Raw genomic sequence first — 14,583 nt, 5'->3', positions numbered from 1 at the left:
TTTATGTGAGATGTTCTCCTCAGCTGTCTCATAGTCATTGGTTGTACATGCTTAAGGTCTGGAGATCAAAAAGCTTTTTGGAAGCTCTGAGTGCCCATGAAAGGATACTGGATTTGAGCTTCACTCTAGGATGATATGGGATAGCTGTTTATCAAGGAACCTCCAATATTACTATCTCCGTGTTCTTTCTCTTAAGCTAGTCATGTTTCTCCTAGAATAATATTCCAGTACCTGCCTAGCCCTAGAAACTAACAGTTTTCTTGAAGCCTAGTGGGGTGAAAAAAGCTAAAACCTTAGCATTTAGCATTTAAGAAGCAGATGGTTATGGAGTTCTCTGTTTTCTATGAGTTAACCATACATCAATTCTGCCTGATATCCCCCAGTCTAGAGAATAAATGTTAAGATGTTGACCAAAGTGGGAGAGGGGCAGTCACTTGTTGGTAAGTAAGGCTATAAATTGCCTTCTGATCACTGCTTTGGCTGCATCCCAAATATTTTCTAATTTCCCTTGTGATTCTTCTTTGATCTATGAAGTTATTTTGAAGTATGGTGTCTAATTTCCAAATACTTGGGATTTTCCAGATAGCTTTCTGTTATTAGTATCTAATTTAATTCCACTGTGGTCAGTGAATATATATTTTGATTCTTTTAAATGTATTGCCTTATTTTATGGCCCAGTATGTGGACTGTTTTGGTAAATTCCATATGCACTTGAAAAGAAAATGTATACTGTAGTTATGGGATGGAGTATCTTATAAATATTAGTTAAGTAAAATCAGTGACAATGTTGTTTAATTCTTCTATATTCCTGTCAATTTCCTGTCAACCTGTCCTGTTAATTACTAAGAGAGGAGTGTTGAAATCTCCAAAGTTAATTGTGAATATATATATATTTCTCAGTTCAGTTCTGATAGTTTTGCTTTATGTATTTTGAAGTTCTGTGGCTAGGTACAAAGAAATTTAGGACTGTTAATATGTTTTTTTGATGAACTGTCTCCTTTATCATTATAAAATTTCTCTCTTTATCCCTGGTAATATATCTTACTTTGAAGTTTATTTTTGTCTGATATTAATATAACTACTCAAGCTTTCTGTGATTAATGTTTGCATGATATAGCTTTTCCCATCCTTCTATTGTTAACCTATTTATAATTTTACATTTAAAATGAGTTTCTTATAGATAGCATATAGTTGAGTCTTGCTTTTTTTATCCAGTTTGATAAACTCTGGCATTAAATTGGAGAGTTTAAGTGATTTATATTTAATGTAACTATCAGTGTGGTTGAGTTTTAGTCTACCTTCCATTTTTTTGGTTCCCTTTTACATATCTTTCTGTCTTCTTTTGGATCAAGTACTTCTAGGATTCCACTTTGCGTCCATGTCCACTGTTGGAGATAACATTTTAAAAAACTGGTTGCTGTAGAGTTCATAATATGTAACTTTAATTTAACACAATCTATTTTAAATATTATTATGCCACTTCATATAAATATATGACTCTTAAAACAGAATATTTCCATTTCTCTCTCTTGGATATTGTGCTGTTGTCAACATTTTATATCTACATATGTTATAAACCCCAGAATATATTATTTTGCTTCAGTTAATTATATCTTTTTTTTTTTTTTTTTCCTGCGGTACGCGGGCCTCTCACTGCTGTGGCCTCTCCCACTGCGGAGCACAGGCTCCGGACGCGCAGGCTCAGCGGCCACGGCTCACAGGCCCAGCTGCTCCGCGGCACGTGGGATCCTCCAGACCGGGGCACGAACCCGTGTCCCCTGCATCGGCAGGTGGACTCTCAACCACTGTGCCACCAGGGAAGCCCCCAGTTAATTATATCTTTAAATAACTTCAATAATGAGAAAAACGTCTTGTGTATTTACTCACATGTTTGTCATTTTTGGTGTTTTCCAAATTTTCTTCTGATTTTTTTCCCCTTTGCCTGAAAAAATGTATTAACACTTCCTGTGGTCTAAGTCAGCTGGAGATAAATTGTCTAGCTTTTAATTTTCTGAAAAAGACTTTATTTTTCTTTCATCTTGGAAGATATTTTCACTAGATATAAAATTCTAGGTTGACTTTTTAAAAATCTCTTATCATTCAGCACTTTTTACCTTTCTTCCCTTTAAAGTTGTCATTTCATTTTCTTAATGCTTGCATGTTTTGACAAGAAGTCTGTAATTATTCTTTTCTTTAGTTTTCTAAACATAATTTTTTTCTTTTTTACAATATTTTTCATCACTCGTTTTTAGCAATTTTACTTATTATGGTTTTCTTTTGTGTTTATCTCCCTTTAGGTTCATAGAGCTTCTTTGATCTAGGGGCTTATAATTTTTATCAAATTTGGAAAGTTTTCAGCCAGTTTTTCTTTAAATATTTTTCTGTCTCTCTTAGACCCCTGCTTCTAATTTTACATATATTAGACTGCTTGACAATGCCCCATAGGCCACTGGGGCCCTATTAATTATTTTCAGTCCAGAAATCACCCCTTAGCTGGAAACCAAGGCAATTTATGAGGCTCACTTCATTTGTTGTACCTCTTTCCAGGATTATAATACTGTGTTGTTCACTATCAAATATCTAAAAATAGTTGTTTCCTATATTTTGTTTAGTTTTCAGTTGTTTATGACAGGAGGTTAATTCCAGGCTCTGTTCAGAACCTAATTCTCCTACTTACAGTTTGACCCTGGGCAAAGTTAATGTCTCTATTTCATTAGTTTTCTCATCTTTAATACTTTACACCTAACTTGCAGGATTATTGTGAAGATTCTTAGTAATGTGTGACATATATAAAGTGTGTGATGCATAGTAAATGTCCCATTTGTAGCATGTTACTTACCCTTAAGAAAATGAATTTGTGGAGAGAGAAAGTGATAATCAGGCCTCAGCTAAGGTTGTTGGGATAAAGTGCCAGGCTCCTCTTCAGTACTAATGCCTGGGGGAAAAAGGGAGATAGAAAAACTCTGTTGCCTATGTTGCTTAAGACACCTTGGCAGAAGGGTTCATTTTAAAAACTTGCGGTTTCTAGGATGCCACTACTTAGCTAGTCTGCTGAAGAACTCATCACTTCAGTTCCAAATCACTAAGTGGTCAAGATAATCGCCAAACCTTTCTGGTTAGAAGGACAGAGGTCACTGATAGACAACTAGACCAGCCCCATTGGCTCTGTGAAGTCAACTGTTGGTCAAACAGCTGGGATGGGGCTAAGGCTCAGGTAGGAACTAACTCTGTAATATAGCAATTTCTCTCAGAATTTAATATTAGAAAAACCTTTGTCAGCCTGTAGGATCAGTGTTTCTTCCTTCTGATAATAGGGGTGAAATAACTAAATGCTCTTTCATTCTTGCTTTATAAGGACACTCAAAGCCATATTTTGTTCTTAATCTCTTAAATGTTTACCCTTAACATTGGCATATGTGCCTTCTTTTTTTCTTTGTATTAGTCTTGTTATGTATATTCATTTTTTGGTGAATTTCTTAAGATCATTTCTTTTTGGAAAGAGATTTTTAAAAAATTGTTTATTATATATTTTATTATTCAAGGCTTAGTATTTTGTACTGCCTTAGCTATTAATATAATTGGTAATTATGTCAAATCTCTTCAAGAGTTGAGTTCCCCATTGGTGCAACTATCCCCATAACTGGAACAATGTGACATAAAAAGAAAAAAAGGCTATTCAAATTTATTTATAATGAATACTATAAGAAATGTTTTCATTCTTGTTCTTCAGTATTTTTTGTTAATAAGCAAGTATATTCCTCATGACCAAACATACCAAAATGTGTTGATAACCTAGGCATTTGAAGTACCAATATCAATTTCTTCAGCATTTACTATCTGTGAATGGACAGAGGTTCTTAATGTCTCAGTGAACATTACAACCTTCCAGATCTGATCCTTTCTTGATCTTTTCTGCACCAAACCTTACTTAGGTGCACCTGCTCCTACCTTGTATCCTTTCTAAGGCAGAGTGACTCAGCAGCATTTGTGCTACTTTAAGTACATGCCCCTGTTTTCAGGTGTTAAAATATCCAGTATAACTATAGTCACAGTTCAGTTTCCTGGCTTGAGTACTATTTGCCTCTCATCTAACATTTGTATTCTTTATAGGAAAAGATCATGGAAAGAGGTTAATGTAATAATCATAAAAATAGATATTGATGTACCTCTTTAAAAAGTGATTTCATTTACAGCTATGCCTATAAATAGTTTCATTCATGCTCTAGGTTCCTGTGTTTGACCTTTGGGGAAAATGTGTCATAGGATGTCTATGAAGTTCCCTGAGGAGCTGTACTTTTTGGAGATGATCAGCCACTTACTGGGGGCTATTGCATTTGATGATGTGAATTCTATTTTTAGGACTTGAACAGATTTGGGATCTGCTGCACTGGAGTGCTGCTGTGAATTCTTATGAGCTTAATTTTTCTTCTCTGTATCTTCTTTGACAAGAAAATAGTCCTTAACATGAGTATGTGGTGTGTAATATGCCCTCACTGTAAACAGCTTTCTCTTTTTTTTACATACCCCGTCAATTCATCACACCCACTCCAGGAAAAGTTTTCTGGAGGAAAACAGTTTTGAGCACAGCTAAATATCAGGCATATTCTTATTATGTTCATTTTATTAATGAGGAAATGATTCAGGGAAGTTTAGTAATTCCACTAAGGTCAAACAATTAGTAAAGATCACAGTTAGGAATCCATCCCACCTGTCAAATGGTTCACATCTCCTACTTCCTCAGGCCTCAATATTCCCATCTGGGAATTGGCAGTAATGACCTTCTCTAAATAGCATGAAAGATTTCCCTGGAACCTGGATTTTCGTTCTGCCTTTGCCACTAGCTGGGTATGTTGCAACTATCGCAATCTTCCTGGATTTCTGTTCCCTCAACTATAAAATGGGCAGTAGGTGGGGAGGTACATAAGATCCTTGTAACTCTAAATTCTATTGTATTTTATTTGAATTTGCCCATCATTTTAGAAATTCAAATAACACTGCATTTGTTTGATGGAATTGAATGCTTTCTTCATAGGCTCTGACATTGACATGCCTACTCCCCCTGTCTGTCCTATTGCTGGATCTACCCACAGCCCTCCATACCTCTGTACACCTTCCACCTGTCTGTCCTTGCTCATAATTTCTCCCTCTACATACTTCTCACGAGGAGAGTTAGAGGCTGGGATGGATAGATAAGACGTTTTCTCAGAGTTATAGCTACCTAGCTGGTTTAGTAACATTATATCATTAAATATCACAAAGAATGGAAATGGGGATGGTGGGATTGCTGAGGGTTGATCTCTAACTGACAGATAGCAGCCATGAGAATTTACTTTTGCCAAAGCTCTGTCTTCCTAGATATAGACATGAATAATTACACACAAGCACACACCCTCTTTACAAGTACTTAACAATGTCACTTTCCATTAGCTACACATCTAGATTACTGTCTCTCTTGCTTGTAAGTACATGTTTGAATAACATAATGGAAGACAACCTGTCTCCCTTTACATATCAGTTCTGATATTCACAGTTGAGAAAACTTCACCTCTTTGGATTTAAGTCAGGTATGATGGATGGCCTTGAGAGCTACAGCATAGGAACAAAAACTCATGAGAGTTTCAGGCTGAGGGTTTTTTTTTTTTCCCCTCTTCTTCTTTTGGAGGCATAACACTCCATCACTGCTGTCAAGTGAGGGCTCAGTATGATGGGAAAATCAGAGAAGAAAGGCTGAAATCCACTGTAACTTTGTTCCTTAGGGACTTTTGTCCAAATCTGATTATATAGTATGTTTGCAAACTTCTCTTTGGAAGTTGGTGTGTGTGTGTGTGTGTGTGTGTGTGTGTGTGTGTGTGTGTGTGTGTGATAATTAAAGCAAGTGCCTGGTAAATAAGGTTATTATTATTATTATTTTTTTTTTTTTTTCGTACGCGGGCCTCTCACTGTTGTGGCCTCTCCCGTTGCGGAGCACAGGCTCCGGACGCGCAGGCTCAGCGGCCATGGCTCACGGGCCCAGCCGCTCCGCGGCATATGGGATCCCCCCAGACCGGGGCACGAACCCGTATCCCCTGCATCGGCAGGCGGACTCTCAACCACTGCGCCACCAGGGAGGCCCGGTTATTATTTTTAATGAAATGTAGTTTGTGTGTGGATTGTGGTATGAATGAGGAAATGGGTATGCTGTGAATTTTCACCTGATTTTTTTCAAAACCTAATATAGTAAATAACTTTTTAGTACAAATTATAAAATAAAACTATTGTAGCCTTTAAGTGCTCTCAGGTTAAATGGTTTAAAGTTTTTATAGGTATAGTGTTTCTGGTGGGGGCATATGATGGAGTGTATAAGGCAGCTATTTGAACAAATAAAACCCAAATCTTGACGGCTCATAGCAAATATTTATTGTTCTCATTCATTGGTCTAAGAGTTGGCAAGGTTCACTTGATCTGATCTGGGCTCAGCTGTGTCTGGCTCCAGGCCACAGGACTGGGTTTGGGTCTGCTCTATGTGTCTTAAGTCCAGGCTCCCTAGGACGTCCATGTCTTGTGGTGATGGTAGAAACACAAGGCAGGGTGTAAAATCACACAATACCTCTTAAGGTCTTGGCTCAGAACTGGCACACTGTCACACTGCCCACATTCAATTGGCCAAAGCCAGTCACAGGGCCAGATCCAACATCCATGGACCCAATGTCCATGGACCCGGGGAAATATACAACATCTGTGCCAGTGGGAGGAGCTACAAAGGCAACTGGAAAAGGCCTTTGGTGCATAATCACAATGTAGGAAGGAAGTGAAGACATGGGAACGATAAACCAATGTGCCTCAGGTAGGGAGACTTATTCCATTGGGGGAAGATGAGCTATGGAGACTGCCTCCAGTTTTAAATGGTACATCACCTTTCCTTTCTGTCTGCTTCCATTGTATTGATAATTGACAGCAAAATCCTAGTCTGATGTTGTAGGTTAGCATCAGGAAGTGCAGCTCATCTGGGAAAAGCACAGACTTTCAAAGTGGTCTTGAGGTAAGTTGCCCTTCCTGTACTGTGAGTGTGCTGTATGTTGTATTAACAGGTGGTCAGCTGTGGAATTAACCTGTGTATGTATGTGTGGTCCATCAAGCTGTTGAAATGTTTTTGAGAAACAAAATAACTAATAAATATTCAAGAAAAATTAGATTTATAGTATAGGCACATGAAAGGGGAAGACATGATTAAGTTGATAAGACTGTTTTAAGCTTTCCATAAAATGTTCAATGAAAATCTAACACCTCAAAATCTATTTGCATCAGAAAATTAAATGACATTTGACTGTTCTGACAGAATAGACTTACCTAACTTCAGGTAATTTTTATCTCTCTTTATTAAATGTATTCAGTTGAAGAGAGCAGTGTGGCCACTACCTATTTTAATAGACATAGACATGTGCTTTATTTTTGACTGTTCAAAAAACTTGAGTTGGTATTATTAAAACTCTCCATTCAAAGACTCACTATTACTATATATACATATATATATGTATATGTAGTAAGAATACAAAAGAATATATATATTCTTTTTTATATTCTTTTATATTATGGTTTATCATAGGATATTGAATATAGTTCTCTGTGCTATACAGTAGGACCTTGTATATCCATTCTATACATAATAGCTTACATCTGCTAACCCCAACTTTCCACTCCTTTATGTATAGAATGGATACACAACAAGGTCCTACTGTATAGCACAGAGAACTATATTCAATATCCTATGATAAACCATAATGCAAAAGAATATAAAAAAAGAATGTATATATATGTACATATATATACATGTTCGCTTTGCTGTACAGCAGAAATTAACACAACATTGTAAATCAACTATACTTCAATTTAAAAATTAATTTAAAAAGACTTACTTTATGAGTTTATGTCCTTTGTAATGGTGAATTTGCCCAGTGCCCTCACCTACTTCGTCAGACTTTTGAGAAGAACAGTTTTGTTACTTATTTCTGCCCTTGGTCTTTCCCGTCCTAACGATCCTTCCCCAAATTACTACGCATCATGGCTTTACCTTGCGTGTTTGCTTCATAGGGATATTGTCTGGTTAAAATTAGGTATTAGAAACTGATTCTTGAAAATTAAGACTACTTCTAAACTGAAGTGACTTTTCATCATTTCTAAACTTCACGTTGTCTTTCCTCTGCATAAAGTGAGCTGGATTGCATCCCACACCTGTTCATGCAGTGGTGGACAGCCACGGCAGGTGTGTGGGTACGTTTGCATGTGCGTCTGTATTTTATCTAAGGACACAAGATCCTTGTAATTGTGGGGCTTCACCACTCTTTTATACCTAAATGATGAACTTCTACTCGCCAGACAATGTGCCTTTGATGATCTAGATATCTTACCTTAGGTGTTATACAGCATGTTCTCTGTGATGTATGTAGCATGTTTTATGTTGTTTTATCAATCTGTGTAAACTGTACCCAAAGCCAGCAGCTATTCCGAAATAAAAGTGGAAAGTGGAGGGATTTAAAACGAGGGATGTGATTAGTAATTAATACATTTCTGAAGATGAGGTACCTGGTGAGAGTACACCATAAATTTTAAAAGGCTTATTTCCTCTTTTCTTGCCAAAGATAAATAGAAATGGTCTAAGAGGGAGGATGAGCTATATAAATGGAAGTTATCTGAACAGAAATATTCTAGGAGGGGGATAAGCTTTATAGATGGAAGTTAAGAGGGGTCCGAGCTTTAATCTCTTCATCTCTTAAAGCATGGCCAGCACTGCCCTCCTCTTGGGGTCGCCATGAAGTCACAGTGGAGGATAAGCACTTAGCAGTCTCCCTCCTCTCCGAGGTTCTTTAGGCATTAGTCCTTTTCTATGTCTTCTGAGCAGGAGTGGGGGCACTCTGTAGCACATGAGGCCCTAAACAAAAGCCCAGAAGAAAGTCTGTCTGGAGGAGAGTAGTTAGAAAGGGGCATATGGAAAAAATGAGGCCAAGTTCCTGAAAAGACCCTCATTCTAAGACATCTCACTCGGGTGAAGAAAGAGCCTGGTTGTAACCTTCTGGGGCCCATGTCTGCAGAGTTGATGCCCAAGGCCCTGGACCTTCATTTTCTCGGTGATCACAGCAAAGTGTTTTGTGGACAGCCTGCCAGAGGGCAACTGTAGAGACACTGTGACCTGCATCACCTTTCAACTTTAAAGTGTGATTAGAAACCAACCCACGGAACAGGCAAACAAAAAGCAAAACCTTGGCTGTTTTCAATTTTTCTTTCTTCTGAAATGCTACTCTAATATAAAGGAGAAGCGTGTTATCCCACAGTCCGTTTGTTAGCGGACTTACTCTCAGCTCAAGTTACTTGTAAGTCAGGTGTTCCACGTGGCGGAAGTCGTTGGCTGGTTTTGGGTCCCTGCCAAAGAGACACTATTACAAGGATTAGGTATAATAAACACCCTATCATATATCCAACAGTTATCTCTGTTGCAGAAGTGCACTGAGCCTAAACCCTTAACTTCTGCCTGGTTGCTTAATATTTTGCCAAGGTTGCTTACCAGGAATTAGAAAAGGTCTAGGAACCTGAGAGCTCTATGGGACTTTACAAGACCAGTGCTCTAACCCCTGAGCTATGGAGCCAACTGCTCTATGGGACTTTAGAGGTCATCTCATGGTTTCCAAACTATATTCAAGTGGAACGCTGGTGGCTTGCAACGTGTTTAACGGGTGTCCCTTTAAATGGATTCTGTGGTCATGTAAGTTTGGAAAACACTCATACAGAGCTAAGTTTCTTTAGTAAAGGACATCTCCAGGTCTTTAATATGCTAACATGAATCGTGGCTCTGGGGATACGACATGTAGCTTTTCTCATACTCACTTGACCACGAAGTCCTTTTATTGTAGAACAGGTACCGCCATTTCGAGAATGCCAGGCAGAGCCCATGGAATCTAGTCATTAAGAGCACGCCCTCTAGTGTTTAGCTGCCTGGGTTCAATTCCTGGCTTTACCATTTACTGATCTTATGATCTTGAGCAATTCGCTTCACTTCTTTGGACTTCAATTTCCCCAACTAAAATGGGGACGCTAATGATACCTACCTATAGAGTTCTTTTTAAAACCGAAGAACAGGGCTAAGAACAGTGCCTGGCACATACTTGACTATTATCATCATAACATAGTTCAGATAAGGACTAGCCTGATGCCCTCATTCTGGAGATGAGAAAGTGAGTTCCAAGTAGTGTGTTCCAAGTAGTATACTCATGCAGTGTCACTCATTCAACACACTGACCAAGCTCCAGTATGCACTTGCATGCATCGTGCATGGCAATTCTATCCCCAGAAATGAAGATGAACTTGGGGCAGTTCCTGCCCTGGAAGAACACACACTAGTGACTTGGCTCAGGTGAGACCTTTTAGTAGTAAAGCCAACAGCCAACTTTACAGTAGTAAAGTCCAAGTCAGGACTCCTGACTTCCGTCCTGCAGCTCATTCCTCTGATTCTGTTCTGAAAGAGAATGATCTGTAGAGCCCGATGGGTAAGCAAGAAGAGGGAGCATGGAGTACAGCCAGTAGACATATTTTTTCAATTGGATATGAGGGCATATATTTGAATTCATTGTTAGTGTGAGACAGAAAAAGTAATCAAGAGAAACACTTTTGGAGAAAAGCAAACTCTAAAAATATTAACTAGAAAGGGAAGTAATGGGTGGTATGAAGTGGCCCAGGTAGGAGTCCCCAGATATGGCTGGCTTGATGTATTGGTCACCACTGTGTCACTAATGGTCTGCTCTGTTTGGTCTAGGCATCCCTTCTGAGGGCTTCCCCCGGGACTGCTTCAGTGAGCAGACAGCAGCTAAAGACCTTCCCAGCAGGGATGGAGGTGCATGGGTCCTGGCCTACAGAGCAGGACCAGCCTGTCCATTTCTGCTCCATGAAGAAAAAGAGAAGCCCAACAGAAGCAAATTGTACTTGGATCTCCATGTAAGTAGAAATCTTTGTGTTTGTGCTATGATTCTTTGCAATTGACCGAAGCTCACTTAATATGCATTTAATGTAAAGTGTGTTTGTAAAGCGGCTGAAGCTACATTTTGTGTGAGTGTCGTCTAAACATCAATCAGTTGCAGAAAACAGTTATATATCGGTGAGCTGAAATGTGTGCGCTAGAAAGTGACTGTGTTTACAGTTTATCTGAGCATTTACAGAGTACTCTGCTTACATCAGTTTGCTGCCTAAACCTCATTGTGGGAGAACACATTTGCTGCTCTTAATATCATTTTTCTAAAAATTCGAGAACATGTGGTAGCTGACTGATAGGATCTGGATCCTCCAGTGAAATTCAAATAGCCTGTCTTCCACATTCCTAAACCTTTCTTTCTCTGCAGCTGCTCAAATAACAGGTGAACAATTTGGCAGGAAATCTGCGGAATAGAGGATGAGCCATTAGAAAAACAGCCTTCTCTTTCCCATTCATTCATGGATTCATTGACACAGAGGCCTTGACTGATCTGTACAAAGCAGTGGGCTGGGTTTTAGCTACTTCCACACCATAGGTGGCCTGATAGGATTGACCAGACTGTCACAATTGTCACCGCCCCTCCTCACCTCACCATTTCCAGTCAGAGATGGGGGTGAGCATTAGGAATCTAACAGGCACTTTTCTTTTTTTTTTTGCTCTATTAACTTTAATGCCTGTTGATAGTCTTGTGTCCCTGATTTCTTTGAATGACTTCCAATTCGTTATTTTCAAGCCTGAAAGTATGTTTTTGATGAGTGTGGCCTGTAAGGTTCATATGGGTAGCAATTTTCTCAAGCAACCAAGAGCAGAAGAATCTTGCACTTTTCAAAAACCATAGTCATTGTATGTCATTTTAGAAAAGCATTCGACATCTCAGTTATTGTAAAAGGAGGTTTAGAATGAAGCTGTAAGATGTAAAATCTACAGCCCTTCAAGAGATGAAATGGAAATTTGTAGTTTTTGTTTACATGCCTCTCCCGAAAAAGCAAACTGTGCATCTTGAGATGTGCTCAAAGTAAGAAGTGTAACAGTGACATCTACCGTCCAGATTAAGTTGAGTTTGCCGCAGCAGGAGGCCTGGAGTGTCACAGTGCTGAAATGGATTTTGAAAGACCACTTTCTTTTTCTTCTGTGTTTTTAAAAAATGCTGGGTTTATGTGTTTTTTAGCACATTGACTAAACTATGTATTTCTGGTTTTCCTTTTACTGAATTAAATTATTTACTGAATTAAATTATTTCCTAATTTTACTTTATTTCAGTTATAGAAATCATATACAATCCTTTTGCAAAATTTGAAATATGTAGTTAAATTGAAAGGAAAGTAATAACTCATAATCTCAGCAACCACAGACAACAACTGTAAAATTTTGATAAATTTTCTTTGTATTTTTCACTGTGTATGACGGATTTTCAGCGAGGAACATTTTTTTTTTAACTTATAAGCATAGATTTTATATCCTTATTACTTTCTTTTTTTTTTTCTTTACCTATTACTTTTACATTGCTTGTCCATGTTGCTACAAATTCCTCCTGGATATATTTTCAGTGAATGAATAATGTTCCTCTACATTGTATCTCAAAATTTATTTAACCATTTCTCTGTTATTGGATGTTAAAAATTTTTTTTTTTGGCCAAGGGCACGGCCAAAATGCAGGATCTTAGTTCCCTGACCAGCTATCGAACCTGTGCCCCCTGCAGTGGAAGTGCAGAGTCCTAATCACTGGACTGCCAGGGAATTCCCTAAAGTTGTTTTTTATTTTGGGATAGTACTACAATTTGGAAATAAATAGCACTACCACATAAATAATTTTTCTTACACCCCTCCCCTCCAATATTTAGGATAAACTTTGATTTATTGTCTATAAGTATTTTTAGGCTTTTGAAATATATCACATAAACAAGGTCTATTTCCTGAACCAGCCTTTAATGGTGTGTGTGTCTGTGTGTTTATGCACACGTATATAAATTATATATATTATATACAATATATGTATAACAAATAGAATATTTATATATTACATATATTATATATGATGTATAAATAATATATGTTTATATATAATTTACATAAATATACAATAAAATATATATAAATGTTTACATCTTTCTTAGTTTTCCATTAATTATAATTTTTAAAAACTGGGGTACTTTCTTTAGATTATTTTCTACATCAGTCGTTTTATAGCTTGGTCCCTAAGACTCCTCACCTGCAAGCCCTACCCCCTCTTCAGAAGCTACAATTTGTCTCCTGTGTTCTGAATATTGTTATTCTAAGATGTCTGCTTGGGAGGGTTCTACTGATTAGTAAAAGTTTGCATCCTGTTACTGATCACCACACCAGCTTGCAAGGACTTCTTTCCTCTGGGGGGCTGTGAACGCTAAGCTCAGGGAGACGTGTATCACTTTATGATACTTTGATCAGCCTTAAATGTTGGAGAGGACTGCTCATTTTCAGTTTTGAACCTGATTTGCAGGGTCATCATTAAGAAGTTACTTTTCTTTTTTAACATCTTATTGGAGTATAATTGCTTTACAATGGTGTGTTAATTTCTGATGTATAACAAAGTGAATCTGGTATACATATACATATATCCTCTTATCTCTTCCCTCTTGCGTCTCCTTCCCACCCTCCCTATCCCACCCCTCTAGGTGGTCACAAAGCATGGAGTTGATCTCCCAGTGCTATGCAGCTGCTTTCCACTAGCTATCTGTTTTATATTTGGTAGTGTATATATGTCCATGCCACTCTCTCACTTCGTCCCAGCTTACCCTTCCCCCTCCCTGTGTCCTCAAGTCCATTCTCTACGTCTGCGTCTTTATTCCTGTCCTGCTCAGAACTTTTTTTTTTTTTTTGGTTCCATATATATGTATTAGCATATGGTATTTGTTTTTCTCTTTCTGACTTACTTCACTCTGTGTGACACACTCTAGGTCCATCCACCTCACTACAAATAACTCAATTTCGTTTCTTTTTATGGCTGAGTAATATTCCATTGTATATATGTGCCACATCTTCTTTATCGATTTATCTGTCAATTGACACTTAGGTTGCTTCCATGTCCTGGCTATTGTAAATAGTGCTGCAATGAACATTGTGGTACATGACTCTTTTCGAATTACGGTTTTCTCATGGTATATGCCCAGTAGTGGGATTGCTGGGTCATATGGTAGTTCTCTTTATAGTTTTTTAAGGAACCTTCAAACTGTTCTCCATAGTGGCTGTATCAATTTACATTCCCACCAACGGTGCAAGAGGGTTCCCTTTTCTCCACACCCTCTCCAGCATTTATTGTTTGTAGATTTTTTGATGATGGCCATTCTGACTGGTGTGAGGTGATACCTCATTGTAGTTTTGATATGCACTTCTCTAATGATTAGTGATGGTGAGCATCTTTTCATGCATTTGTTGGCCATCTGTATGTCTTTTTAGGAGAAATGTCTGTTTAGGTCTTCTGTCCATTTTTGGATTGGGTTGTCTGTTTTTTTGATATTGAGCTGAATGAGCTCCTTGTAAATTTTGGAGATTAATCCTTTGTCAGTTGCTTCATTTGTAAATATTTTCTCCCATTCTGAGGGTTGTCTTTTCAT

General features: G+C 38.0%; 1 protein-coding gene across 3 annotated transcripts in view; it reads left to right on the top strand.

Moving 5' to 3' along the window:
* FMN1 (formin 1) overlaps positions 1–14,583 on the top strand; it is a gene marked incomplete at its 5' end in the record, with an annotated part of 415,504 nt that overhangs the window by 69,428 nt on the left and 331,493 nt on the right. For 2 of the 3 annotated variants that reach the window (XM_082620130.1, XM_082620129.1), the window contains one exon: positions 10,781–10,959. The exons of the other annotated variant lie outside the window; for it this stretch is intronic. In XM_082620130.1, coding sequence (XP_082476256.1) covers positions 10,781–10,959 — 179 coding nt within the window. The remainder of the gene's footprint in view (positions 1–10,780; positions 10,960–14,583) is intronic. 3 annotated transcript variants of the gene reach the window in all.

This window comes from Mesoplodon mirus, assembly GCF_964341445.2.
Source record: "Mesoplodon mirus genome assembly, chromosome: 4".
Classification (NCBI taxonomy): Eukaryota; Metazoa; Chordata; class Mammalia; order Artiodactyla; family Ziphiidae; genus Mesoplodon; species Mesoplodon mirus.
This window is presented reverse-complemented; position numbering and strand designations above follow the sequence as displayed.